The following is a 27,700-nucleotide window of genomic DNA, read 5'->3' as shown; positions in this document are numbered from 1 at the left end:
AAAAATAATCAACATCATTGATAATGGCAAGAAATGCTGCCTTGGCCTAATACAAATAGATGATTGCCCTCCGTGACATGAGCTGTCATTGGAATGTGTTAAATGGCCTCTTTGATGACACTAAAGACCCACATAGTTTATATTCGTACACTGAGTGCACTTAAATCTTGGCAGGCGCCCTGCACGCACATTTGAGAATAGCAACAGCGATATTAAATACCATTACTGACGAGCTGGGCGTCACATTTGTGTTTTACACTCTCAAGAGGAGGAATACAGTCTTATCAGTTTACGGTTATCTCGTCGAACAAAATTTATGACGCGACAACTTTTATGTCAATGCGTTGCCAGCAAGTAGTTCAGGGAATGACTGCAAGAAAAAAATAAAAAGCAGGCAGCCTGAATACAATTGAATCACGTGCAAAAGAGGGCGGCAGATGAAACAGCACACAAATCCCAGGCGAATCAGCAACGGAAAAGAGTGAGAAACGGAGGCACCTGCCTGTTCTCGCACGGCGAATGCAACAGCCTGACAAAGACACTTTGATTACAAGCTTCAGCTTCTTCCCTTGGGACCTCATTATGGGAAGGTCACTGGGAGGGTTTTCATTGCTCGGAGGGTACACGCACATTATCAACACAGGAGAGACCCATAAGTGAACACTGGAATGGAATCCAAAATGTTTGAAACAGTTGCAAGCCATTTTCGTGCTGGTTTTCACAAACCTTGAGTGGAAACTTGGAAAGGAACCAGAGTTGGTAACGAGTCAAAATGGATGCCTCACACCTTACTGCATGACAATCAAACCTTGTGACCTCTTCCAGCCAATCGAAAACAGAATGTGGTTATGAAAAATCCAATTTAGATAGCTAGAGTAGATAACAGTGTACTACTGCAGCACAAAAATGTATTAGCACTATTTTCCAATGACATATATTCCATTTTCTTTTTATACTTGTACATTTTTACTATGAAAATAACTACGGTAAAATAATTTTTTTAAAGTACAACTGATCTGCATGTTTTTTTAATTAAGACAAGTACATACTTTGTATTATGCATAATATGTATTACGATGTAATCTATCTGATCTGTGTATATATATATATATATATATATATGTACATACAGTATTGCAATTTCACTTTCACAGTCACAATGAAAGATAAAATATCAGACAAAAAAAACATTTACCAAGGCATAACATTTTTATTGTTATACACATAAATTCTTCTCCATAGACTTTGCACAAATCATGAGCCTTGAGGTCTCAAAAGTCTCCAACATTTTCCAAAAATACTCATAAGGAAACACCTATTCGCCTTTCGCGTCCTCAAATGATACATAGAGTTAGAAATGTCTTCATTTTTTGTCATCTCACTGTCAAACATTAGAATATGTGCATTACGTTACCAATTACAAACAAGTTATAGCCACTGTCAAAATACAGGTGTGCAAATTGTTAGAAAAATACCTATTACCCATACCAGATTCTGTATTGTGCTCTGTAAAAATCCTTAGAAATAGTATGGATTGTCTATATATAAATGTCTCCAAGATGCAATGTTGCACTAAAAAAAAGGTTCCAAAAACAGACTACTCCATTAACCCAAAACTTGCCTCTTCATGGTTTTGAAGACAAAAAAGCTGGAGGGAAAAAAAAAGGTGACTAAATAAACAAATCAGACGCTGTTTGAGAACATGCTGCCTGCCTCACTGTGTTTGTAATATACATATATGTTTTGACATTATTCCTGGTAGATGAAGACTTGGTTATGGGAACAAACACAAATTGATATTGTAGCCTTTTTTATAATGACAAGAGATGGGCATAATAATCGATCAATTGATTATGAAGGATTCTTGTGTGGCGCCGATTGTTAATAGGCGTACGGGGAGCGCCTGACTTTTGTAATTCCTGACTGGTTATCATCACGTGACTGCAACAGAGCCAACTTAAAATCAGTCTCAGCTGGTTTGCTGCCTCAAAAAGGACATGGAGGTCCGCTTGAGTTTTTCAAGGGGTCAGATGATGCTGAATTGACTTTGCATCGATTTCATAAAAACAGTTGAATCTCTACAGTGCCAGCCCACCTATCAAATGTGAAATGAAAATGAAATGTGGTTGTCTGTCTGGTTTTGATAACATGACTGTGAGCAAGCCATGCTGAATTTTGACAAACTATGACTTGACAAGTCCACTCATTTTACACAACACCTGCCCTGGAGTCACCATTGTCAAGCGACGCCTGGAATCCGGCAGCCAGACTTCAAGGAAGCACGATCATGACAGAGCTAAAAGGTAAGCAGAGCTGCAGTGCAAGCACAGATGAGCCAAACCGAGCAGCCGTTATGGTTAAATTAGTCAGTGGTGAACATCTCTTGCTTGGCTGCTTGCTTTGTCACATGCCTGTAGCTCCGCCCCCCAGTTGCCATGCTAACAAATGCTGAGACAGATCAGCCCTAAAAAAATGAGGGATTGAAATTAAAGTTTTAAAGCTAGTAGTGGAGTGCGCTGTGTTTTGTGATCCTTTGTGTACTGTGACCTTTTATTAAGACACCTTGGAGCGATTTCAAATTGTGAAAAATTGCATAATACGTATCTTGAGATCAAGAATCTAACTAATATAAAATACATTTAGAAAATCCAAAATAATCAATTTGCCATTAATTTCGCAAGAAGTGGATGAAGGGAATTTAATCAAATGCCCTTATCTTATGAATTACAAGTGTGAACAGACACAAACAAACATTTCATCTTTAGTCATGATAGTAAACCATATAAATAACCTTTTTTTGTCGTTTTTTTTAAGTCAAAGAAAGTCACGCCTTAGCTGCAAAGGAGATGATAGGCAGTTCCTGCGAGGAAAGTTGACTCATTAAAAAGCACAACTCAGCAGATGACAACAGTCACCAGTAGCCTGCACACTATTAAGAGAAGGATGTCAGCTCTCAACATCCTCATCTTTGAATAAGGTAAACAGTAGTACTGTTAAAGACTTTTAAAGGCATCATTCTCCTTTCCCCCTCCCAGGGCCGCCACATTCCCCCTAAGAGTCAAACTGAATAATTCCAACTTCCTCGTCCTCTCCCCAAGTAGCGTTTCGGTCGCTGCCGCAGCAGCCATTGAATCCGAGAGTAAAATAATGGTGGCCAGTGGAGAGAACACAGATGGAATTCAAGCCCAGTGGTGTCGTGGAGGCATGTGTCGCAATACATATTCAAACATTTGATTCGGATTTCAATAAATAACAATAAGACCTTTGTTAACACCACTCTCGACAGCCCGCGTCAATAAACTTCCTTTGCTAGCTGTCAATCAACATCAAGGGTAGGTAACATTTATCCCATTTCATTGGGGCCATTTCAGTCCTCTGAAGTCTATTAACATGTATAACAACAGAATCAATGTTTTTTTTTTTATTCTTATTATTATGAGAATGGATGTCAAAATGCTATTGGGCTTTTTCTTAGAGTTTAAAAAAATATAAATAATCTGAAATCCAGGCCAACTCAAATGCTCTTTTGAACGGTGTAATGGCCCACCCCTGCGATAAATTATACTTTAATCATAATGTTATAATTTACTTTTTAGCAAAATATACTCCAAGCGCTTAAAAATAAAAGAACATATTGCACTTGCATTTAGCCCCCCCCCCCAAAAAAATATAGCGCAATCAGTGTGTGAATTCCAAAATAAAAGTGTTACCACCATCCCAACAACAACAAAGAACAAACACAATATAATAAAAAGAAAATGTCAAAACAGTACCATGCAACGGGGGCTTGTTCTGAGCAGTGCTGGAAGGAGCTGGATAAACATGAAGAGCTTTGAAAACAGTAAGACTGGCGAGTGACCGTGCTAGCACTGACTTCTTAGCAACAGACCCGGGCCAGCTTGCCGTTGGATGAAGCGGCGGGAAGCCCCTCGCCCCCCGAAAAATGCCCCTCGTGCTCCTACTGCAACTGTTCCGCACCTCACTCCCGCCCCGCCATCGTGGCCTCCCGGCGATGGCAAAATAGAAAGGCAGCTGTTTGCTCCCATCATCTAAAAGTGCAGCTCCACATTCTCTCAGCAGCAAAGTCCGTCAGGCCGCCGCCTCGTCCGGCTGCAGGGGCCGCCGCTCGCCTCAGCGCCAGCGGGTTGAAATGACTTCCACTATGTTTGATTGGTTTAGTATAACTCAATAGACACAACATTTCACCTCAGATTTTTCCAGAAGCCCAAAGTAGTGCTAATTGGCAGGGGTGGTCCACGCGGGGCCTGTGACAGGTCGGCGCTCGTGACGCCTTCCTCTTGGTTCTCTGCGGTGTCATGCTGTAAACCAAACACCTCCGGTTGCCACCGTGACTCGTCGGCGCCATTTTTTTTCTCCCAAGGCCGGCGATGCAACTGCACAGCTTGCCGTCTTTTCGCTAGAAACACAAACTTTTTGTTTCATTCGCAATCAACATTTGACAACCTGGACTGACCAAATTCATACCGTGCAACCTCCAAAGTCAAACCCAAGCATTCGTTGAAGGAAGTTGACTTCGAGATTGAATGTTTTTGTTTATTCCCCGTGAGTTGAGTCAAGTGCGGAAGTACGACAAACATAACAGGAGCATGAAATCAACCTTGCCATAATTTCGTAATGTTGTTAAACCTTTGGAGAGCTTTGGAGGTTTCACCTGTACATTGCGTCAAAACATACTTACCTAAGAATGAGCACTATCATGTCAGAAAATGGACAAATATAATTGCGAGGCCGATATTCAACAGCATTACCATCGCGACAAGGATGGCGTTCGGACCCTGTAAAACAACAGGAAATGAAATACGGTCAATGATGTGAACTACCCCGAAAATATGCCCTCCTAGCTGCCGCGTGAGCAGTGAAGTGAAGACAGTGGAGCCCAGCCAATTTTGCTGCAGTGCCTAAACATCACTTGAGCGCTGTCACTTTTCCTGACAGCAGAAAACGTCTGCGTGTTCAAAAACGGATATGGCTCGTGTTCAGTAGATCAGTACGTCATCTCGAGCCGTTATATTTCGACGCGACAAAATGTGGCGCACCGATCACTTGGGGCGAGAGGACGACGTACCAGAAAAAGCTGCAGTACAGCACTTGGTAATCCCTCGTGTTAAACATGATTCCTGCTCGCACCCCATGTTTGTATGGTCAGCTGTTTCTAGGCAGAGGTCATAAAGCTCCAGAATAACAGCCCCATTGGCCAAGGAGAAATTATATGCCAGGCACGTTCATAAGGCTGTATAAATGCTAAATTTGGAAGTCACATGAAGTCACGTATTTGAAGGAAGTCACTCCAAAACCAGCAGTGAGAATATTATGTACAAAAATCGATCGACTGCAAAATTAGTGTAAAAACAGGAAGACTCACTGTTTCCGCCATGGTTTCTGCAATCTCCATACTGGCTTTCTTTGTGTCTGCGAGGCTCTTTGGCTTGAGGGAATCTTGCTTCCTGAGTTTCGGTTCGCCCTTGCTGTCCCGTGTGGAGGCCGACTTCGGGGCCGGGGTCGTCGTCGGTGTCGGGGTACCAATAGACCTGGGCTGTGGTGGCATGCGTGCCAGGGCCTGCGCACTAGGCTCTTGCTCCGGGTCCTCCTCTGGGTCGGGCGGTGGAGGGCCCTTTACGGGCGCCTTGACGTAGTAACTGTGGTACTCCGTGTGGAGCTGGCCGTTGACCGGGACGGAAGGGGCATGTGCGGGGGAATCGTGCGGAGGGCTCGGCTGTTGAAGTTTCGCGGGTTTCGGGGGTGCCTCGATGTGCATATGAGCAGCTTTGGGGCCATCAGGGACGGACGTTCTCTCCTCTTTGTTTGGCTTCCTGCTCGAACGGTCCTCTTTGCTGTTTTTATGCGCCGACTTCTCCTCCCTGCTTATTTTACGGGAAGGCTGCTCCTCTTGGCTGGTTTTTCGGCTGTTGCTGTTGGCAAAATGGCCTTTCTTCTTGTTGGAGTGAGGCGAGTGTGGAGGCGAGCCCACGGGACTATTCAACGGGGAATGAGGAGGGGTGGTACCTTTGCGGTAAAAATGGGGAGAATCGCGTGGTGAGTCGTCTTTCTTCACAACGGGGACCTCCTTAATCGCTACAGGCTCTTTAAACTGCTGTTTTACGTAGTCGGGCCCTGCACAAGTGACAAAGGGGATTGAGTAGAACATTGACATCAACAGAATCATACTGTACATGCTTTTGCAAATCGCACGTCTTCATATTGTAAGCCTAATTTTCTCACGAAGTAGAGCAAATTCATTCTAATCATGGTTTTATCCATCTGCGTGTCTAGAAATGCTGACAAAAATCCAGTAGAGATATGCCGATTTTCATTGGGAGTTCTTTAGCCATGCATTTAAAATGACAGAACTGCTCTCATGTTCCCCCCCCCCCCCCCCACGCATTGGCAAGCTCAAATATACGACGGAGCAACACCAATACGGAGAGCAAAAATAAAACATAAAATCGGAACAGCTCACTGATGGCTTGGGGGATAACCAGATCTTGAACAGAGGCCAGTTCTATTTAAAAAAAAATGTTATCCAGCGTCCAAGAACTCATACTGAGAGAGCAGCGGCCTCTTATCTAACTCCTCCTGCCTCGTGTGAGGTTTTAACGGTAAACTGCAGGAACTGCATTGTTGCTTTCAAATAAAACTGGAATGTCTTAAAGCTGTTGACTTATCCACTTCTCAGGCAGATGCTCTCCTTTACACAAACGCAGAGCAGGCTACTTGTTTGGAATTTTCATTGTGTCCTCGAATAAACTCAGAAACCGAATGTAAATGTCCACCTGCATGTGTGAAAAATCACACTTAATTTGTCACCTTGTACTGTGCTGCGTTGATGTTCGACTGTGAGAGCAGACTTGTCGTTTGCATGTTGCGCCTTTGATCAAACGAGTCTTCAACTGACGATTGGACGTGGACAAAATTGGGTCAATAGATTCCGTTTTTTCTCTCGAGCTTTACCGCTAATGGAACCGCCAACAGGAAGTCCGCAGTAAAATTGAACTTTACATTGTAGAAATTGACTTTTTAATGCCATCAAATACATTTGAAATAAACTGGAATGCAGTTTGGAGAGACGTGCTACTGGAACTGTCATGCACTGTAAATTTACCAAGGTCAGCATAACGAAGATGGGGGGGGGGGGGGGTGAGGGGGCATTATGTGAGGTCGGTGAAACACTCTAATTGCCCCTCGGTGTCATTGTGAGTGTCAGTGGTAGTTTGATGGTCTCGGTTTTATTAATAACCAGTCTGGGGTCTTGCCCTTCCTGCCACTCACCCAAAGTTGGCTGAGATTGTCTCCAGCTCACTAACAATGGGACGAACCAATGCTGTGTCATTCAATATAACTGCGGATTGCCAAGAAAGGGGCATTCTCATGATCTTCTTTCAATTTGAATTTCCTTTGAACGCAAAGCAGTACTTTTGTGCACATGTAGTATCCTCAAAAGTCAACGTCGAGGTGCGACACCTGCTCCCGGACTCATAAGTCGCAACTGCTCATATCAGCTTCCAGCTTTTATGACGCCGCCTGATTGCGCTTGAGTGTACCTTCACTGGGTCAAACAAGGTGGAGCGTGATCCCTCGGCCCCCGCCTCTGGTGACCGGCTGAGGGAAGGGACAGCTGCGCCGCGTCAGCCATGCAGAGGGAGGGGCGGGGAGAGCGGGCAAAGATGCCAGTTATGTCTCTATCAGACAGCGGCAAACCCACGTTGGCAACCAATATAGCCCAGTTAACGTCACCACGGGGGCCCATGCCCACCCTCACCCTCAACGCTCCCCTCCAGGGTGCTGTGTGTGAACCAATCGTAAAGGTCAGGGTTCTGTTCGCTGTGACCCTATTTTTCCCTTTTGAAGTGGACGCTCCCAATGTGGGTGATAATCTGCGATGAGTCTGATATGTCAATTACAAACAACAAGGGGTTTACAGCCCTGGTTGCTACCCGGGAGGATTGAGTATGAAAAGCTGAGCGACTGGGGAAAAGTGATAACATTTCCACTGCAAGGTAGCTAAAAACGAGAACTAATGTAAAGAAGTCTATGTACAGTTGCGCGACATGACCACAATGGCACAACTTTTGCCAAAATGTAGTCAAATCCATGCGAAGATATTAAGTACTTTAAAAAAAAAAGGGTTTTTATGATGAGCACAAAGCACAATGCGTTTATTTTAATGAAACAATTCAGATAAATGTAGGAGGTGTGTCATTTGGATTATTAAGCCTTGGTTGAATGATTTTAGTTCACCGAATATATTCAAGCAGACGAGGCGCTTCATATTTACACCGTTAGTGTGGGCGGGTTCCTTTGAATGCTTCGGCGATGATATAAAAGCTCATTCTGATGTAACATCAACGGACAATGACACCACCACTGAAGAAGGAAGAGTGAATATTGGCTGGCTTTTATTTGCTTGGCCTGCGTGTACGTTCCCTCTTTTGAGGTGGTTGTCATATAAGCATAAAAAGAATAGGGGCGTGTGTTTGCACTCAAACATGCAGCCAAAGGGCAAAGGGACCCAACAGCAAGCCGCAAGAGCATTCTTGGTTCCGGGACTCTGTGATGTCGCCGTGCCCTGCACACTTTGATGAGGACATTGTCCGCTCTCTCATTCATGATCTCACTGGAAAGACAAGGACACCCTCTGCACACAAATGTGCGGATCCCTGCGCGGCCGCGGCATGACCGCCGGTTTCCACAACACGACAAATGGCTCCGCTGCGTTTGCGGCCGCAGCGCAGCATCGCTGCGGCTTAGTGGAGGGGACACGTTCAAATGAGTCCCATTGTCAATGTGTTGGTCACTCACTATTTTGTGGTGCCTTCTGGCAAAGGCCCAAGGTCATGCGGCCCAAAGGCCTAAATATACTGCACGGTCTGAGCGAGGGAGGGAGACACGCCTCGCTGCTACACAGCGGACATCACACAGCTCGTGTAATGAATGGGTTTGTTTTCTTTCATGTACAATTATTTCGAGGCTCACTACACAGGACCGCAATATGAAATAGATGATGAAATTAATACCTACGGGTGCTGAAAGACTTTTTTTTTTTTTTTTTAACACTTATTTTTGGCAGGTTCGATGACTTCAGACTTAAGCTGCTCAGAACAAGCCCGAGAGAGCACAGACAAGGCTCCCGGGCAGAATTCAGCTTTGTCTTTGGCACAAACACAGCCTTACATTGTGGCACATTTGTAACCCTCCTCATTACTTTTCATCTGCCATTTCAGTGCCGGAACACAGAAGCTGACCCTTTTGTGCACCCGTTACAAAGAGTCAGAACCGCGATGGCGCCGTAAACCTCAATAAAGACGATTTATTTGAAAATTTTGTGACTTAAAAAGTACACTCATGGCACAGTGACAGTGTCCTTGCTTTGTGTTTCTGCTGCCTCGTCTCTCAAGTTCGCTTTCTTTAAATCGCTGAAAAACGTACGTACCATAATGTATGTCTTCAAAAAGTGGACGGCGATGTTTGTTTACTTAACTGCAGATGGGGTGGCTGTGCATCTGTAATGTGGGGTTTGCATTTTGGGAAAAATAATAAACAGAGCAGACTTTGTACCGAATGAAACTGGAGTTTAAAAGCAACACGAAAATATTTTGAAATAATTTGGAACTGTACATGCATAATACTAGACTGTTTTAGGGAGGCTGTCAACGGTCACCTGGTTGATAGAAGTTTGGTGCAAGCTCCCGAGCAACCGCTCTTGCGATTTCGGCATCTTGCACTGCAGAGATGGCGGCTTGGTCTGCGGCCTCGCTCTTAGTCCTGGCATGGGCCGTCCTAGAAAGAAAACAGAACATTGGAGTCAGCTAACAATCAAAGCCAGCCGTTTAATATGACAATACAGTACATGCTTATACAAAATATCACATAAGTGAGTACACCCGTCACACTTAATGAAGAGCAACGAGCATCGGAAACGTCTTTGCCACATTGAACGTCCGGTGACCAGTGTGAGAGTGTGAGTGAGGCGACACGAATGTTAAAACACCGTGATTCCCATTCACAAATGATGCCTTGTAATAGGGGCAAGTTATATGACAAGGAGGAAGGACAGCAGCTAACTGGCCCCGATTTGGACATTCTCATGAAGGGGGGAGCCCTCGCTTTTGTTGCCAGCGGTTTAGACACCAATGGCTGTGTGTTGAGTGAGTTATTTTGAGGGGACAGTAAATGAACACCGTTATACAAGCTGTATGCTGACTACTTCACATTGCAGCAAAGTCTCATTTCATTTCAGCGTTGCCCAATGAAAAACAAAAATAAAACAATGCTTCTCCATTTGGCTTCTTCATTTCATTTGAACTCGTCTTTGAGCTGTATCTTTTTTGGGGAGGCTAACACAACTCCCTTGTGCTTGAATCACACATCCAAAGACAGATTATTATTATTATTTTTCCTAAATGGAGTGAGCGGTAATCCAGTCCGTAGCAACGTGTATGGCACATGTGACAAATTCCTAAATGGTCGACAGTGGGCATGGATGCAAGGGGAAAAAAAAAAATCGACACGCATGCTAATGCCAACAGTCAAGAGAAGATGCAAATCCTCAAGCTAAAAGCATCACATAAACCTGGCTTGTGTCTACTGTGCTATGGCCACGCTCAAAACTGCCAAAATAGGGGAAGATCAAGGGGAAGCCTAGCGTGAGCAGTGAATATATGGTAACGTTAACAGAACTCCACCACGATATGCCACTGTGCAGAAAAAGCAGCACGCGCGTCGACGGAATTCCTCCAAAAGGGGACCGAATCAGGCAGCGCGTCAATTAAAGCCTGTGGAATTCGAAGGTCATCATGCGCTGAAGACACGTATCAGTGGAAGCGCAGACAGCTGTGCCCGCTCGCCTGCTTAAACTTCCTCATCCATCTTCCTCTCAACAGGATTCCTCTCTTCTCCGATCACAATCACAAATAAATAATGACAAGAATTAGAATTTGTTTTTGCTAGTGGGGGCAGCACATTGAGCTCACGTTGAAAGACTTTGGGTTGCAACCTCAACTTTGACGTTTCTGCGTTGTCTTTACTGTTCATACAGTAGATTCTCCATTCAACACCGCTTATTCTCAATATGATTGCGGGGCTTACAGGACCTAAAGCCAGCTGACTTTGGGCGAAAGGTGGGCTAGACCCTGAACTGGTCGCCAGTCAGTCACAGGACGCATATAGAGACGAACAACCATTCACACCCAACATCCACACCGTCACTGAGTGGGAACCGATCCCACGCTGCCCGCACACAAGTCAGGCGGGTGTGCCACGACACCATCCGCGACTCTCATCAACTATTTAACTATAAATAACAACACCGATATAACATGTCATTTAATTCCCCACACACTTCTCCTTCCTTCTCTCCGTCTTTCGGTCAGAGTGACCCCAAAGGCTCGCTATGCTGAGGGATGTCCTGTTTTTGAGCAGCACTTTATTAAAATGCATGAGGAGCCATATGCCGGTGGCTCGGTTTCCTCCCCAGAAATAAGTTGGTGCATGACCCGAAGACAGAGGACACACGGGCTGCATTTACAGCCAGACTGCATGGTCTCCCGAGAAGCTTGCCACTGACCAGCTGCAGATGAAAATGTAAAAATAAATTCACAAAGAATTGTCTGTGTGACCAGTCCTTTTAACGCGCAGGACTTTATTTGTCGCTGTGAAACACGAATCAATGCTATACACTCGGAAAACCGTTTATTTATTTTTTTTAAATGAAAGACCGGAGGGGAAACAACCACTTAGACTACATCGAGTGGAACATCAATAGACCAACCCAATCCGCTTGGCCACTTGTTGCCAGGCAGACTTCTTGGACTTCAGTCACAACTGCCACGTGGGCCAATGAAAACAAAAACGGGAAAACCAATGAATGCCAGTTAGTTCATGTGTTAAAATTGCACCTTTGAATCACTGCTCTGTACTACATGCAAAACAGACTCAATCAAAGGACTAAATGTCGTCAAATACATGTGACTATCCAAACTAGCCATGAAGACATGTCTACGGTTACGACGCAACTAAAACGTGTAAGCCCAGGGACATGTGTCTGACTATTTCTGAAATGTGCGAAATGTGCGCCTGTGTATGAGCAGGCATGAAAGAATTTACAGAGCATGGCTGTGATATATCCATACGGGACTGTAACAGCTCCCTTTAGGTAGCGCATATTAGCAAGTCCCGGAAGCGACGCAGACTGTTCCCAGACGGGATGTGTGCGGGTGGGAGGTGACAGGCGGAGAAAGATGGGAGTCACAGTGGAGCGGAGTGACTCGGAAGGTGAGAAAACATGAACGCTTGGGGAGTCGAGATGGTGACGTTGGTTAGTTGTATCCCTGGCAAGGCTTCGTATCCCGCGACGGATGTTTTGGAATAAACAAATTCATCCATTTGGGGGCAGAGCGACACTTTCAAAATTCAGGAGGACGAGTCTCCAGATAAAGAATGACGCTATCACCCATTTCTTTATTTATTTTCCTGGCTCTTCGTATTGCCCTTTTGCAAACTACTGCCTCGTACAGGTTCATCTCAATACTCGAACAGACTTCGAGTTTAGGCCACACGAGTTTGGATGGATTTAAGTGCTGACAATATCACTGCACGACACAGCCACTGCTTACGTGTTGCTCTTAAAGTGCGCCAACTTTTTCAACACGTGGTATTGGAGTCATTCAAGAGTCACTGAAAGTAAACATGTTACATTCATTTAAAATGACAGTCCTTGGATTATGTTACCAACTACATTTAAGGCTGTACCGTCAAGCACGGATTCAAAATGACTTGTACACTTGGAATTCAGAGGACACCGTTTGCTTCCGCACACAACGCAGCACCTGTTCACGTCGTCTTTCGAGCCCCGCAGGCACCTTGCACCCTGCGGTTGTGGTTCCGAGCAAATTAAGGCGCAGCGTTTCAATGTGAGGCACACACGCATGAGGCACGAACACAAGCTCCCACACGCGCGCACTGAGCATTTCTAAATTTACTCGCCGCTTCCATTTCAGTCCGTGCTCGGAGCGTTCCTCCATAAATATTTAAGTGGCCCCAATGAGTGTGCATGTCATTAAGCTTCAGTCCATCACTCATCAACTGGACTGCGGTCGAGGTGAAGATGCTCTTTCTCACACACATGCTGACACGGTTCTACACCCCGAAGCCCCTCCCTCTCCCATCTCATTTTCTTTGGGCACATATCGCCCCTCTGTACAGAATGGTCAGCGCAATGCTGACTGGTCCAATGTGTATAATAAGCCAGAAGACGAGTCCTGATCCGGACCGGGGATAAACATCCGCTCTCGAAAATCTTTCATTGACTTCCATCAATCTCTTTCATCCCCTCAGATAATCAAGAAATACAACAATCCATAGACTGTGAGCTCAGATTTCAGGGACAGACACGACTTGAGAAGCTCCAGTGTCATGAAAAACAGTGAAAGGATCTCAGAAATCCTCAAAAGTATTGACATACTGTTCAATATACACTTTCGGGACAAAAACACAGCACACTGTTGCTCATACCGTTGAAAGAAAATGCTTTCCATCTTTCCATGAACTGTGATTTATTCTTGACACAAACGAAAGCTGGATATACGTTTTCAAAAAGTTGTTGTCCCTTTAACTACTTGCTGCATGCGGCACATGGCGAAAGAAAATCTTTAGTTTGAAGGATATGCCACAGATGCCATCTCATCTTTTTTATTCATGCTAATTCAGGATTACCAAAGCGCAACTAATGCTATTAGAGATTAGCCAAAACCAGCGCCCGAAATGATTCCTAATGTATTCTTGTGATAAGGTCCCACATGACCAGGGGGACACATGGGCTGATCACTGGCGTAAAATGAAATGGGGGAAGACGATTGCTGTTCCGAAGTGATAAGGTAACATCCCCCTAAATAAAGAGTGACCATACTTGACGTGAAATCGAACAGGCCGTGAACATTTGACCTTGACTTTTTTTTTTTCTTTGTACAAAATACCGGTATGACAATATAGCTACCCGGAACAACTTCCCACTTTTACTATTTAGCCTTAAAATTTACACCAAATACAAACCACTCCACAACTATCAGAGACAGATGAATGATTGTCGATGAGGTTGTCCACTCACGAAAGATGTCTGCACATGTCACTGCTCTCAAATCAAGTGTGACGCGCAAGGATTTGCGTGGCGCACTGGCACATGTCGGAGGCTCGCAAACATGCGCCCGATCTTGGCGGGTGTTGTTGAGAAGGCGACACCATATCTCCCGGCTGGGGATGATCCCTCTGCTTTTGGTGAGGGGAGGGACTTGGGCTAGCTGCACAGAATCACGTTGCTTTTTGTGTCAACACGGCTGGTGAAAAATGAGCACAGCTGATGCGGCGATTGACACCACAGAAGGGGAAAGTGCCGACTGCCAGAGGAAAGGGGTAAACCGTGCAAACAAGCGGGTGGATGGAATGAAAAATCGGAGAGGGCCGAAGCCGCAATTCACTCGAGTAGTTTGAATGTTTTTAACTTGAATGAACCTTTTCAACCAAGACGACACTGCAAACTGGATTCCGCCCCCAATTGACAAGAAAATAACTTTGTCCTTTGTCACCCACCGCTTTTTGACCATTTAAATGATGTCATGATATGATAGCAAACACTCTGTGCCGGTCAGACAACTAGCTGTCTTCACATTGGGTTATTATAAGCAATCTCACGGTTGATTCATTTTTCATCTTGATTATAGGCCCGCTTGGGGATGAGCAGCATTTGTAAAAAGACTCCTCTCAACTCTGCTACTTACAAACCAAATCGACAAATGGCGATTGGTGAGCAACAATGACAGCAGTGATGGGATATCCATGGCGACCGGCAGCACCAACACTTGAGCAAGCGCGCCAACCAGGCATCTGGTGCGTATTAATGAATTTGCAAATGAGCAAAACCCACGTAACAACCGAGCGCATGTCTCCAGTTGTGCCCCGCCGCGGCAACACACAAGCACTGATCCTCTGTATTTGAACAAGTGCCACTCCACTGCGTGCACCTTGTTAAGCCACAAGGCTTGGAAGAGTAAAGGTCACATTGCCAGGCAACCACTTCAGTTTAAGGTACGTTTTAATCATGGTCGCAGCATGCGCAGGCGTGCGCACACGGATCACAATCTGCGTGCGTGTGTGATTACGAGAGGGGCCGCGTGCATCACGGAGGGATGTTGAAAAAGCAATGCCGTCAAGCAGCCATAGAAGCGATAACGCCATAATCCAATCCAGCAACATCTGGAGACACGGCGCCCGAGCCGGCCAATCAGAGTGGCTGGATGGAATCGACCTGCCACCTTCAAATAATTGGCAGGGTCGTTTCTTCACTTCCCTCAGCTACATCTCGTGTCAACTGTGAGCGGTTCAGCTTGATAGGAAAACATCACATCCTGCCTCGTGCATGGCGGAGAAAAGAGGAAGGAAGCAGTTAATCAAAACAGGTAAAAAATGGAGAAGAAAGAGCCTCGTGGGGAATTTCAGGGGAATATTATGCAAGAGTTTATAACGACTCCACATGACTCCCCTTTAATTATCCTCCCGTGCGGCTGGTTGAGTCACCCCAGTATTCCCTAATAACTATCCTATGAATGATCACCGGCGGCAGCCGCTCAGTGTAATGGCATGTTGGCGAAACCTAATCCCATCATTGTCACTTTCGAACGAGCCCGGCAGTCTTCCTGGAATGAAGCTTTCATATATTGTAACTGACTGGCAGTAAATTCTGTTGCAACATATTGCAAGGGTTAAAAAAAAAAAAAAGTTGAGAAAGGGGGTTTTTGATTGGTGGCGCAGCCTGGCGCTTGATAAATTCCAACACAATTCAATGTTCACAATCACAGTGATTGACAGGCGATCATTACAGGATTTGTTTGACCTTTGGATTTCGGAAATGCCTTTTGCACCGGATGTCCTTATTTTGTTCATGAGAATGCACCCATATTGGTCCGCTACCAATTGTGATTTCAAAAGAAAACTGCGAATAGGCGTCTGGTTCTGGAATACTTGCCCACATTACACTCGATGCGCTTTGATTCCACCAGCAATAAATCACGAGAGACGAGGGTGGTCACCGAGTCAATTATACATGAGGTTGCAATTCACGTTCCTGGCAAGCCACAACAACTCGTACTGCACATTTTGTCACTTCATAATCAGAGAATGTCGTCGTGCTTGTACAATTCGCGTGGAGCCACTCCATGAAAAATAACACAGAAACGATGTTCCTCTCTTATTCGGAGAGGACGAAGTTAGCGCTGCCTCAATGGAATCTGATTGTGGCCGTTTAGCTTGCATGGTTAAATATAGAGGAAGAGCGACATTGTTTTCTATTCAAGCTCCAGAATATTTGCTGAAACATACACACGTACTTAACACACGTCGCATTTGGGAGAGATGACAGCAAGAGGGAGATGGCGGCCTGCTATATCAGTGGTGTATATATTCCTGGCTGGTGCTGATAAGTCAACTGATGCCTTGCCTTATTTAGTCAGTACACACTGTGCTGACACACGCTGCAAGGCTCTGTGTGTGTGCGGGAGTGTGTGTGTGTATGCGTGTGTGTGTGTGTGTCAGATTGGAAACAGACTTGACACAGTACGTTAAAACGGTTATTTGAGCAGCACATTTGCCTCCCATAGTTCACACGTTCCAGTACACCGGGAAGCTTTTTTTACTTGTATAACAAAATGAGAATTATCGTCCATTTGCCTGTTGCATAAACAAGCTCATCCATTATTTAATGTTTTACTTTTTATTTGCAATGTAAATTATTAATGTGACTTAAGTCTTTCTTTTGCGACTGTGATCCTACGGCACTCAATGGGAAACATGCATCGCTGCAATTTGACAAAAGGTTTGGACAGTAGGCTGCTTCCCAGAATGTAATATTTTGTTTTATTTTTATACACTGTTTTCCAAATATTGATATATTTAATTTGGGATTTTTTTTCATCTTAATATGTGATTTCCATTTGGTGTTTTTTTTTTTACTTCTAATGTGTGTGCTAAAAAGTTGTCAGAATTAATTTGAAGTGCTTTTGTTTAATTTTGTTTAATAACATTAATTTGTAATCTCATATCACCATCTGCCAGTTGTGTACAAAGCAGAAAAGACAATACTCTTCTATAAAATGGCAAAATTACAATCTACTCATTTACAATCTAAGAAGTCGAGACAACCTCCTTTGTAGTTTTAACAACAAATTGCATGTGGGATATACTTCTCATCAGTCTAACCTCCGCTTCGTGGCCAAAATAAACCTTTGATAAATATTGCTCATGCTCTTGAGAAGCGAGCTGCCGGTTAACCTTTCACCAGGCGGCAGAGCAAAGAGTGCAATGAAAAGGATGCACATCCTGCTTCACCGTGGAGAGAGTGATGGACCGTGCAGCCACTGGCATGGTGCGCGTCGATGAATAGAGGGTTCATTTGTTTTCATTTTAACGCACACCATAACATTTGTTTACGTATTTGTGTTTAGGCGTGATATTGGTTATTGTAATATAGATTGCTTCTGAGGACCTTGAAAAAAAAAAAGAATTGCATATTACATTGCAATCGCAATCGTGAGTCAAGAGAAAATCACAATTGCATTACTTTTCAAAATTGTCCAACCCTAAAAGAACAAAAAAAAAATTAAAGTAAATAAAATATCCACCCATGTACAGGGCGGACATTCTAACCGCACACACAAGGTTCCGGGCCAAGATTGAAAGCTCGAACCCACTGCTGAGAGACAGACGTGCTCGACAAAGGCTCCACCTGCCCTCCTTGTAGCCGTGATATTTCCTGAGAAGACAATCGATCCGTGGTCCAGCTGCATTCCCATGACCCCCGCCCACAATCACTGCTGACAGTCACAGGGTCACATGACCAGAAATGAATCAATATGGGTGCATCCTCTGCCATGCAGCGCATAATGAGTCTTATGTAACCTGCTTACAGCATCGCAGTCTGTCACTGGCTGTCTTTCTTTCTTTCTTTCTTTTTTCATACAAGCATCCTCTCAAATGAGCGGCACTAAAACAACAACGTTGTAAATCAAAACAAAAGAAAACAAAAGAAAAGCTCGTATTGAGCTTTGCAGCTGCACATGCAGAGAGAGTAATTTGATTACTCACGATCTCACTAGACTACAAAGGGAGCTCTGGCTTGCTTGCTGCCATAAGCACTTCGCATCAAATCCAAGGCTTGCTACGGCGGCTATGCTGGCGCCACGCATCAGGTCATGTGTCTCCTTCTGCCTTACACCCTTATTCCAATACACAGCATTTATTTGTGTTTAGTCTGATGGTTACACTCAACACATCATATCAGAAGTCTGAGCTGTTTGGAAAACAGTATGTGGAAGGTTTGGTGTTAAGCATGTTAAATCCGCATTATGTAACCCTCATCTTATATCCCTGAAATCTGCAGAATAATGTCTCCCTGAACTCGCCAAAGTGGAATTCTATTCACAAAGAATGGCTGAGGCTGCGGCACCGTGCAGCTTTTTAATTTTTTTAATTCAAAGAGGACTTCAGCATTTTTTTAAAAATGCAGCTAACATTAAAGAAGTATTTTTTTCTATAACCGATACGTTGAAAAAAAACAAACTCCATTCATCACAGGAAGACTGCATACAAAATGTATAGCGCGGGTTCCCCTCCGTTGCTTAGCAACACGACCGATCGACACATACATTGCTGTACTTCCGGAGGCACGGGGCGCGTGGTCTAAAAGCACGTGTGGTAAACGGAGGCAAATCTCGCTCAACTTTCAAAAGGGAGTCTCCCAGACCAAGCTCAACTGAGACTACGAAGTGGCAAAGTCGACGATGTTTCAAATTCTGGGAGTTGCAGCGCCGTCAAGAAGGAAACACAACATTCGATACACACCAAAATTGGGATGGGTTCTTCCTCAGCAAATGTGCCATGGCTCTAGAAAGAATAATAGATACTAACAACCAATAAAAAGCCAGCAAAACAATACATGTTACCTTTCCACAGCTTGTATACACCGAGCCCCCCAAGCTAACAACTCAATGTGGCGACGGCAGCAGATGTCAAAGCGATGCTCTCTATGTACATTGAACTGTGTCCTCGCGGGGGTGAGACGCCTTTCTTTTTTTTTTTTTTAAATGAAAAGGTCACGTCTCATCCACCTGTTAAAGCCCATATGCCACATCAGAGCAACACTTGGCAGGGGGTGCGGCTCGCGTCGTCGGGCACACGACACGCCGTTGGCACAGTTGTGGATACGACCAGACAGTTCATACACAGCACACACCGGGAATGAAAAATATGGGTAGAGAATAGAAACAGAACCTCTTGCAGGGATGATGAGTGTGGTTACACAAAAGCCGTTGATGGATATTAGGTCAAAAGTGTTGACAGCCTTTGTCCAGGCCGACATAACGGGCTTCGGGACTTGTACGTGGATGGCCAACGAAAAGGCAAAGTAGCGTAAAGAATAAAAAAGAACGCTCTACCTGGAAGCTGCTATTTCCACTTTACTCCTGGCGATGGCCGCTGCCCTCTGCGCCCCCTCGACTGCCCGATCCACCTTCTCTTTGGTTTTGGGGTTCTTCAGAGGAATCAGCTGCTTCCTTATTCCACGCACCAGCACGTTATTTTTGTACTTCCCTTCTTCTTTGGTGCCATCTGGGAAAACCGTGCAGCCGTAACCATGGCGCTTGTTGTTCAGCCACTCGCCCTCGTACTTCATCCCGTTGGATCTCTCTGAAACGCCAAATCCGTTGCGCTTGTCGTTCTTCCATTCTCCCATGTAGGTCTCTGTGGTGGTGGCGTCCACGTGGTCCTCCAAGAGAAGATCCTCGTCTTGCAGCTCGCCGTCGCCGATGGATATGGTGGAGTTGGCGTCGCTCGAGCTGATGCGGCTCATGGTGGCGTCGCTGCGCGCCGAGCTGCGCTTGCTGGAGATGGAGGTCCGGGAGTCGGACTTGCGTAACTGCCGCAGGCTCCCGAAGAGGGAACCCCGGCGGAAGAGGCCCTTCTTCTTGCCCGTCACCACCTCGCTGTCCGAGTGGAAGTTGAGCACGAAGCCCCCGCGGTTGCCCGTGGGGGTGTCTGCCGGGGAGGAGAGGTCCTGCAGCACGGTGCCGTTGCTCTGCTCGGAGCGCAGGGAAGCCATGGACGTACGTAAAGGCGAGCGGATAACAGTCGCCATCCCATAAGGGACGCTCTGGCGCACGCCGTAGCCGTGGCGCATGCCGCCCATCCACTGGCCTTGATAGGTGCCTGAGGACGGGGACAGACATCGTGTGTCAATTACGCACGCAGCATGACCGCGGTTCCCCTGAATTTCAGTGTTGCACAGAACACGGCGCACGAAACATAGACAGACGCTGCATAAAATGCCAAACCGAAAAATCATTATTTATTTTACGCTGTGCGGCCATACCTAACGTGGTGGCCAGCCATTGCACACTGTTATTTCTAAGACTCGTCACATATGGGAAGATCAACCGGAATGTTTCCTTGAGCATTCACCTCAAACAAAGTCCTTGGATGAAGGTAGTGAGAATCACTCGGGATGTGAATCACTGAGCTCTGAGCCTATTTTCAGGCAGCCGGTAACTCCCCCACTGACAGTGGGCACATTCACCGTTACCCGTTTGTCTACGACCACAGGGACGCGTTATGAGTCACACAATGAGAGGAATGCTTCATTAAACCAGTTTGGTGCTGCCGAACGGCCCAATGGGCTACGAGCGGCTCCTCTGCGGCGTCGTAGTACAAACCCGATCTCCAATCATAAGAAAATGCTTGCTGATCCAGAGCATGCAATTGCAATAATCCACAATGTTCACTTTCAGAGGAGAAAACGATCTATTGGTCGGGACTGCAATTTAGATGGATAAACAGCGTGAGATTAAAAGGCTGGCGCTGCGCTGAAGTTCAATTGGGTGACCCTGCAGATTCAAGTGATCGGGATGCTGCAGGGTCAGACAGCCAGATGTTCTCTTTATCCTCTCGGATCAGCTGACTTCCCCAAACGTCCCGCCCCTCCCAGAACTATCGCCGCCATGTGGGCGGCATCATTCCGCAACATATGGCTGCAGATTGCGATGTGGATGCTCACAAGTCACCATGCCGGTTGTCGTATGGCCAGAAATGACAGCGACAACAACGTGCACACAGTGTTCGATTCCTAAAGAGCTTAGTGATGATTGCTTGTACGTCTTGAAGTGAGACCATCCATATCATACCAAAAGCGTGGATGAAAGAAGCCTCTTTTCTGTCTAAACTTAAATGGCAGTCATTAGATTAGGTTGAACCATCAACAAAGAAAGTTCCATGGGTTTTATTTCGTCCTCAAGGACCATGCTGTTCTTTATTCTAGGACTGGGAAAACAGTTCCACTGTGACACATATGTTTAAAAGAGATGACGTTCTCTAATAAATATAATTAAAACACGTCTTTTTCTTTTTCCTCTATTGCAAATCCAGTTTTTAAGATGAGTTGAAATTCATAGTTATGATGTTTTGGTTAAAAAAAAAATCCACCAGTTGCTAAATGTAACCAATTAATTCATAAATATTCATAAAATGGTCAACTTTTTCAAAACGTTATTATGATGAAAACCATATGTGCCAAAGAACAAACCAGGGCAGATTGGGAATCAGTGAAAAAATATGTATAGGAAAGTTTAACTTCCATCGCTGCTTAAAAAAATCTAGTAAAAAAAATGATGGCACTAGTTGTGTTTATTTGTCTCAAGTTTGTCTTGCCCCCAGTTTGGGGTAGGCTCTTGCTCCCCTTAAAACCTTATGCAAGCTCTCGAGAAAATGGATGGATGGATGGATGGATATTTTGCATTATTATTATTATTATTTTCAGAACTAGCCCTGGGATGACTTAAAAAAACTGAAGCAGCCGCCGCGAGGTCAAATAGTCCCAAGTGTGGGCATTGCGAATGTTTCCAAGCGGTTTCCACTTCCCGTAACGTGCCGTCAAGTAGTGCGTGCACGCGTTCAAGTGCAATGCGCAATCATCTCCGGATTCACTCAGGGCGCTCGTTCGCGCAACACGTTGCCTCACCTCCATCGCCGTAGGTTTCGATGCCATATCCATCTTGGAGCCCGTTGCTCCAGGTGCCGTCGTATCTCGCAGGTGTGTTGTAGCTCTGCCGGACGCCGTAGCGCCCCTTGAAGCCGTGGCTCCACTCCCCGCGGTAGATCCACTTGCCTTTATTCTCCACGCCCAGGCCATGCCTCTTGCCCTGGGACCAGTAGCCCTTGTAGGTGTTGCCACTGGGCCAGGTGTACACGCCGACTATCTCGAAGCCGTGCGACCAAGAGCCCGCGTACTCGCCCTGGCCCTTGGGTCCGGTGCAGATGCCGTGTCCGTGGGCTTTGCCATCCTCCCAACCCCCGCAGTATGTGCCGCCGTCGTCGAAGTCGAACCTTCCGCCCGTCATTCAGATGCAAAGCTGGGGGTGGGGGGGAACGGCACGACCGAGGCAGGGGCGTCCAGGACCAACGGGAGAGGATGACTGGTGGAGGAGAAAACGGTAGAGAGAGTGGTGATGAAGATGGTATGGATGGGGCGGAGGTGGAGGATGATGACGAGGAGGTGAGCCTCCCTCTTGCGTGCTCTCGTGATATTTTATATAAAAAATAAATAAATAAATAAATAAATATATATATATAAAACGACGTCTATTAAATGAGCTTCGGAAGTGTGGAGGTATGAATGGAGGGCGTCATTTACCGGATCCGCGCACCGGCTTGTTCGTTGAGTGTGGCTGGTCTCCCCACTCTCGCCCACTGGCCACCGAGGGAGGGAGGGAGGAGAGAGAGATACCCCTGCTGGACAGGGTCACCCGGCCAATCACACGCGACGTCACCGCAAAGATCCCGCCCACTCCTCCTCTGCCATCTCTGATGCATCACACTCCCTCCTCCACGAAGATTGACTGAAATGTTATACAATTAATATATCAACGCCATATCCAGGCCAAGTGCACGCTGCTTTTACTATTAATTTCCTTCAAAACAAAGTTCAATTTACAACGACTGCGTTTAAAACGTGATATGACTGCATAAAGACCGATGTATTATATCTACTTTTAAGAAGTTTAAAAATAAATACATGGGCAACTTTTTGACGAATATTGACTGATCATTTGTCTTTTAATATGTAGTTCATTATTAGAGGTACTGTAGTCGTGCATGCTTTAAGTCCGTCTTCTCAATGTAGGTTCCTTACAGGCGTCTACAGCGTCATCTGCTGTCACATGTACTGACTACATTCTGGATCTTTGGTATCCTGTGTATTAGGGCCCTGCGATTGGCTGGCAACCAGTTCAGGGTGTACTTCCCGAAGACAGCGCGGGTAGGCTCCAGCACGCCCGTGAACCTCGTGAGGAAAAGCGGATTGGAAAATGGATGGATGGATGTATAAGGTCCATCCATGCGCTACTACGCTTTGTCCTCACACTCCTCACTTGCAGGACCACTACTAGATTGACTGAGTAACGTTAGCCTCGCAATGAACGTAAGTCAGTGTCGGGTTATATTATTTATTTAACCATTCAAATAAAATGGCTAAAAATATACAGTATATTGCGAGAAACAATACAGAACAAACCTAATCGAGATTGGTAAGTAGTACTACTCCCTGCCAACAGGGGGTGTCTTGAGTCAACTTGGGCATTGTCGCCTACTTATCTTCACTTGTCCCCGGTGCCCCTCAAAACGAAAAGATGGAGGCTGAAAACAACTCGCAGTGCCATGATGATAACGCGGCTCTTGTGGAGAAGGACTGTGGCGAGGAGGCGCCAGAACGGCGTGACGCCGTCGCCAAAGCAAACGAGCCAAAGTTAACACTTTATCACTGGACACAGTCGTTCAATTCACAGAAGGTAAGCGTCCCCCTTTTTCAGCACCAGACGTCCATGGACAGCTCCCGATTGAAGCTCAATTGGAGACGCCCGTGTGGTGTTGACCGACACCTGCGGGATGTATCGCGTTATCTTGCACTCGTGTTCTGTCACTGAACGTGTTTGAATGGAACATCAGCGTTGTTGTTTGCGTCCTTGGCTTTTTTTGGGGCATTATTTCCCATGCTGTTTACAATATTCAGTGGTAGGAGTAATGATATTTCAGTCCTATTTCGTTACTGCAGCTTTTTCAGGTGTCTGTATTTTACGCGACAATGTATTATTTATTTTGTCACCCTATTTGAACTTGCCACTCCTTATTTTGTCAAAACAGGTTTGTTACTTGTTTCCCAAATACTTAATAGATAGGAGTATTTACCAGGAAATGCCATGTAAGATTTTAATTATTTGAATGATATCTGGGGGTGCATTAGAGGCCAAAAAAAAAAAAGTACAGAATTACAGCAGCAACACGGTGGAATGTAAACCGTGGAGCATGAACAAATGAAAACAGATTCAAATAAGCAAGATATTAACTATCAATTTAGGATTGTGTTCCCACTTACAAAGTCATGTTAAGACGTCACCGTAGGAAACTAAGTCCGTCATTCACCAAGGCCGGTCTTTATTTGACAACATAAAGTAGCCCATTGTACAACTGCACTGCATCAGGCTAGAATTGTATTTTACATTTTTTTAAATTTTGAAAACATGTCTTTTTTTCCCCCCCAGGTGCGTCTGGCCATTGCAGAGAAAGGTTTACATTGTGAAGAGTATGACGTGAGCTTACCACTCAGTGAGCACAATGAGCCGTGGTTCATGCGTCTCAATCCGACTGGCGAGGTGCCCGTCCTGGTTCATGGAGACAGCGTCATCTGTGACCCCACACAAATCATGGACCACCTCGAGCACAACTTCACCCAAGGTAAGATTACAATGACCGCGGCACATTCACATTCATATAAATCACTGCAGGGTTGCGCTTTTTCCTTTTTCTTATCATTTATGTTGATTTCATGTTTGTTGAAGGAGACATATAATTCATTTTTCTTGGCAAAATACCCCAACTGAGCAATAATTACAAGAAGGTTTGCCCTGCTGAAAGCAGCTCGTTTGAGAGGGTAGCCTTGTAAAGTACATTTTCCATCATGTGTCCCATTTCCCTTTCAGTTACATTTGTTAATGTTTCTATCATTTCTATTTGGCATGTACCGGCCCATGATAGCGTTATCCTGATGGCTTAAGTGGAGAAAAAAAATATATATATATCTGGTAAGCACGGATTCCTCTCACATACTGCCTTGCTTATGTTTTTTTCTACGCAAGCGAACGGTGGAGTATTTTTAAGAAATCCATTTGAGCATTTATTCAGCATCCTTGGTATCTACCACATTCTAGTCCGTTCTTTGCCCTTACGAGGACTTCGTACAACAATTGAGCGCACTTGTAGAATAAGTGTGTATTCCATGAGTGGTGACATCTTTGGCCTGCAAGTACTCAATTAAACCAGTTTTATACTGTATCCCCGTACACAGACATTAAGCTGGATATCAAGGATATCGAATCAATGCTCAAGCGGCTTTCCATGGTCTTCTCCCTTCCGTTTCACTCTCCTATTCTTCACCTGCAGAGGGCACTCCAAGGCTGATACCAGAAGAGGGAAGCACATACTACCACCGAGTGCAGCACTACAGAGAGCTGCTGGACTCACTGCAAATGGACGCCTACACGCATGGCTGCATCCTCCACCCTGAGATCACCGTAGACTCGCACATACCTGCTTATGCTGCCACAAGCATACGAAGTAAGCCACCATGGCCTGGATTCCAGTCACCTCTGTAATTACCTGATGTGCTTGAAAAAAAAAATACATTCATATTTCATTAGAAACATGCACAAATGAGCATTCCGGAAAACCGGCTTCATTTACTGGATCTAGTGTGTTCTCTGCCCCAAATGCAGAGTCATGACTTCCTACTCCTTTTTTCTTTATGTTTTAAAATACACGATAGCGCAAATCCTAAACACAGAGTCAGAGCTGAAGAAACTAGCAGAGGAGAACCCGGAGCTCAAAGAGGCTTATATCGCAAAACAGAGGCGCTTGAAGGTGAGTCATAAAAGTTGTCTGGTTGTCATATGCACGCTACTGCTTCCAATCTGATTGAATTACTGTCGGCAGTCCAAGTTGTTTGACCACGACAACATGAAGTACCTGAAGAAGCTTCTGGATGAACTTGAGAATGTGATGGATCAGGTTGAGACGGAGCTGCAGAGGAGGGAGGAAGAAACACCGGGTAGCAATGAGTTGGATATTACGCAACGGCGCGGACGTTCAAGAGAGTATTTGTAAAAAGCAATCTTATCTTTCTCAGAAGAAAACAGCCAGCAGTCGTGGCTGTGCGGCCAGTTCTTCAGCATGGCCGACGTCTCGCTGGCCGTCACCCTGCACCGCCTCAAGTTCCTGGGCTTGTCCCGCCGCTACTGGGGCAACGGCAGCCGCGCCAACCTGGAGGCCTACTACGAGCGTGTGCAGGAGCGTCCCGCCTTCAGGAGAGTCCTGGGCCACGTCAACAACATCCTGATCTCGGCTGTGCTTCCGGTTGCCTTTCGCGTGGCCCGCAAGAATGCGCCGGTTATTGCCGGCACCACGCTGTTGATCGGTCTTTTGGGCGGAGCCACCTACCTGGCCTTTCTTTACATGAGGAGGAGGTTGACTCTGTCCAGTTGGGGAATCTAGAGCTGAATTTAAGAGATGGCACAAATACCGCATTTGTCAAATTCAACTCAAATTGTATTCATCTCATAAATAATACGTATCATGAACCGGTAGCACGCAAAATGAATTCAACCCTTTGACCCGTATTAGACCCATTTGTAAAGTTAAACTCCACACAATAAGGCCAGATGTGCCGTTTCGAAATAAAGTCTGCTTGCAATGGCGGTTGAATATTTTGAGTGCAACATTATATATGGGACTATGCACAACACTTTGGCCACCGTTAGCTTTGTTGCTGTCATTTAGTACTTTCCACTTCATAAAAAGTAAGTAGTATAATGAAAAAGGGGCAATCCAGATGAAAATTCAGGTCATCGTAGCATTGGACACCCAACAAAGCTGCAGGTGGTTGTTACATATTGCTGTAACTAAAAACAAGCCATCATTTGCAAAGATGCCTTTATGTTGAGGACATGTAGTCATATGCTCAAATCAGCATTTAAAAGACACCCAAAAAAACCCCCACAATACCACAAGCTATACTGTGATTGGTCATAGGACAAGCATGTACCAAACACTTCTTGCATTAATCGCCAAGGAAAGCGTTTCTAGGTCAATTTCAAGTTGAGCATTTTTGACCAGCCATCAAAAAAAGCACCTGTGTGAAATAAACTTTCTTCTAAACACTCTCCCACTGTCTCCTCTTGCCAACAAGCGTAACTGACAACCACCGGACAAATGTACACTTGGTCATATTGTCAGAAGCTCTCTTTACTGTATATGACCGATTTTTAAAGACAACGCATTCCCAGACTCTGGATGCAAGTGAAAATCTACAGGCCAACTATTTAACATGGAAGTATGGAACATGACGACAAAGACCACTCAAGTGAGCGTCGAGCTGCACGTAAAGCTGACACATGTTGGACGCCCGCAGCCTGTCTGGTCCGCGGGCTCAGCATCTGGTGGGCTGCGTATTGTAGCTGTCAGTGAGCACATCGACACTGGCTCATGACCACACGAGTCACAGGGAAAAAGAAAAAAAGCAAATTTGCAATGGTTGCATTGGTGCCGG

The 27,700-nt window shown here is 45.3% G+C and overlaps 2 protein-coding genes across 3 annotated transcripts; one reads left to right on the top strand and one right to left on the bottom strand.

The window, feature by feature from the left end:
- Positions 1–1,190: 1,190 nt before the first annotated feature.
- Positions 1,191–22,890, bottom strand: jph1a (junctophilin 1a). The gene is made up of 7 exons (XM_086102194.1): positions 22,739–22,890; positions 22,067–22,520; positions 19,494–20,262; positions 9,677–9,795; positions 5,384–6,132; positions 4,700–4,796; positions 1,191–4,417 (listed from the first exon to the last, which is right to left on the bottom strand). The coding sequence occupies exons 2-6, from the start codon at positions 22,443–22,445 to the stop codon at positions 4,716–4,718; spliced, it is 2,097 nt and encodes a 698-aa protein (XP_085958320.1). The 5' UTR covers positions 22,446–22,520; positions 22,739–22,890; the 3' UTR covers positions 1,191–4,417; positions 4,700–4,715.
- An 802-nt stretch (positions 22,891–23,692) lies between these two features.
- gdap1 (ganglioside induced differentiation associated protein 1) lies at positions 23,693–27,314 on the top strand. 2 transcript variants are annotated; one of them, XM_086102034.1, is made up of 6 exons: positions 23,693–23,891; positions 24,642–24,834; positions 25,540–25,713; positions 25,922–26,016; positions 26,089–26,203; positions 26,285–27,314. In XM_086102034.1, the coding sequence occupies exons 1-6, from the start codon at positions 23,733–23,735 to the stop codon at positions 26,644–26,646; spliced, it is 1,098 nt and encodes a 365-aa protein (XP_085958160.1). In that variant the 5' UTR covers positions 23,693–23,732; the 3' UTR covers positions 26,647–27,314. The 2 variants fall into 2 exon arrangements, with proteins under 2 accessions (XP_085958160.1, XP_085958159.1); XM_086102033.1 differs by having other exon boundaries at positions 23,694–23,891; positions 26,282–27,314.
- The last annotated feature ends 386 nt before the right edge of the window (positions 27,315–27,700 follow it).

This window comes from Hippocampus guttulatus, chromosome 21, assembly GCF_054856545.1.
Source record: "Hippocampus guttulatus isolate MCC_2025c chromosome 21, RoL_Hgut_1.0, whole genome shotgun sequence".
In the NCBI taxonomy this organism is placed as follows: domain Eukaryota; kingdom Metazoa; phylum Chordata; class Actinopteri; order Syngnathiformes; family Syngnathidae; genus Hippocampus; species Hippocampus guttulatus.
This window is presented reverse-complemented; position numbering and strand designations above follow the sequence as displayed.

Bases quoted from the DNA above. Each gene is read 5' to 3' on its own strand.
- jph1a (XM_086102194.1), bottom strand. From the start codon at position 22,445: ATGACGGGCGGAAGGTTCGACTTCGACGACGGCGGCACATACTGCGGG. The intron at 9,796-19,493 runs GTAGAGCGTTCT...TTTTCTTTCTAG, and splicing joins GTGGAAATAGCAGCTTCCAG to GACGGCCCATGCCAGGACTA. The intron at 4,797-5,383 runs GTGAGTCTTCCT...GTTGTTTTACAG, and splicing joins CAGAAACCATGGCGGAAACA to GGTCCGAACGCCATCCTTGT.
- gdap1 (XM_086102033.1), top strand. From the start codon at position 23,733: ATGGAGGCTGAAAACAACTCGCAGTGCCATGATGATAACGCGGCTCTT. The intron at 23,892-24,641 runs GTAAGCGTCCCC...TTTCCCCCCCAG, and splicing joins AGTCGTTCAATTCACAGAAG to GTGCGTCTGGCCATTGCAGA. The intron at 25,714-25,921 runs GTAAGCCACCAT...AATACACGATAG, and splicing joins TGCTGCCACAAGCATACGAA to CGCAAATCCTAAACACAGAG.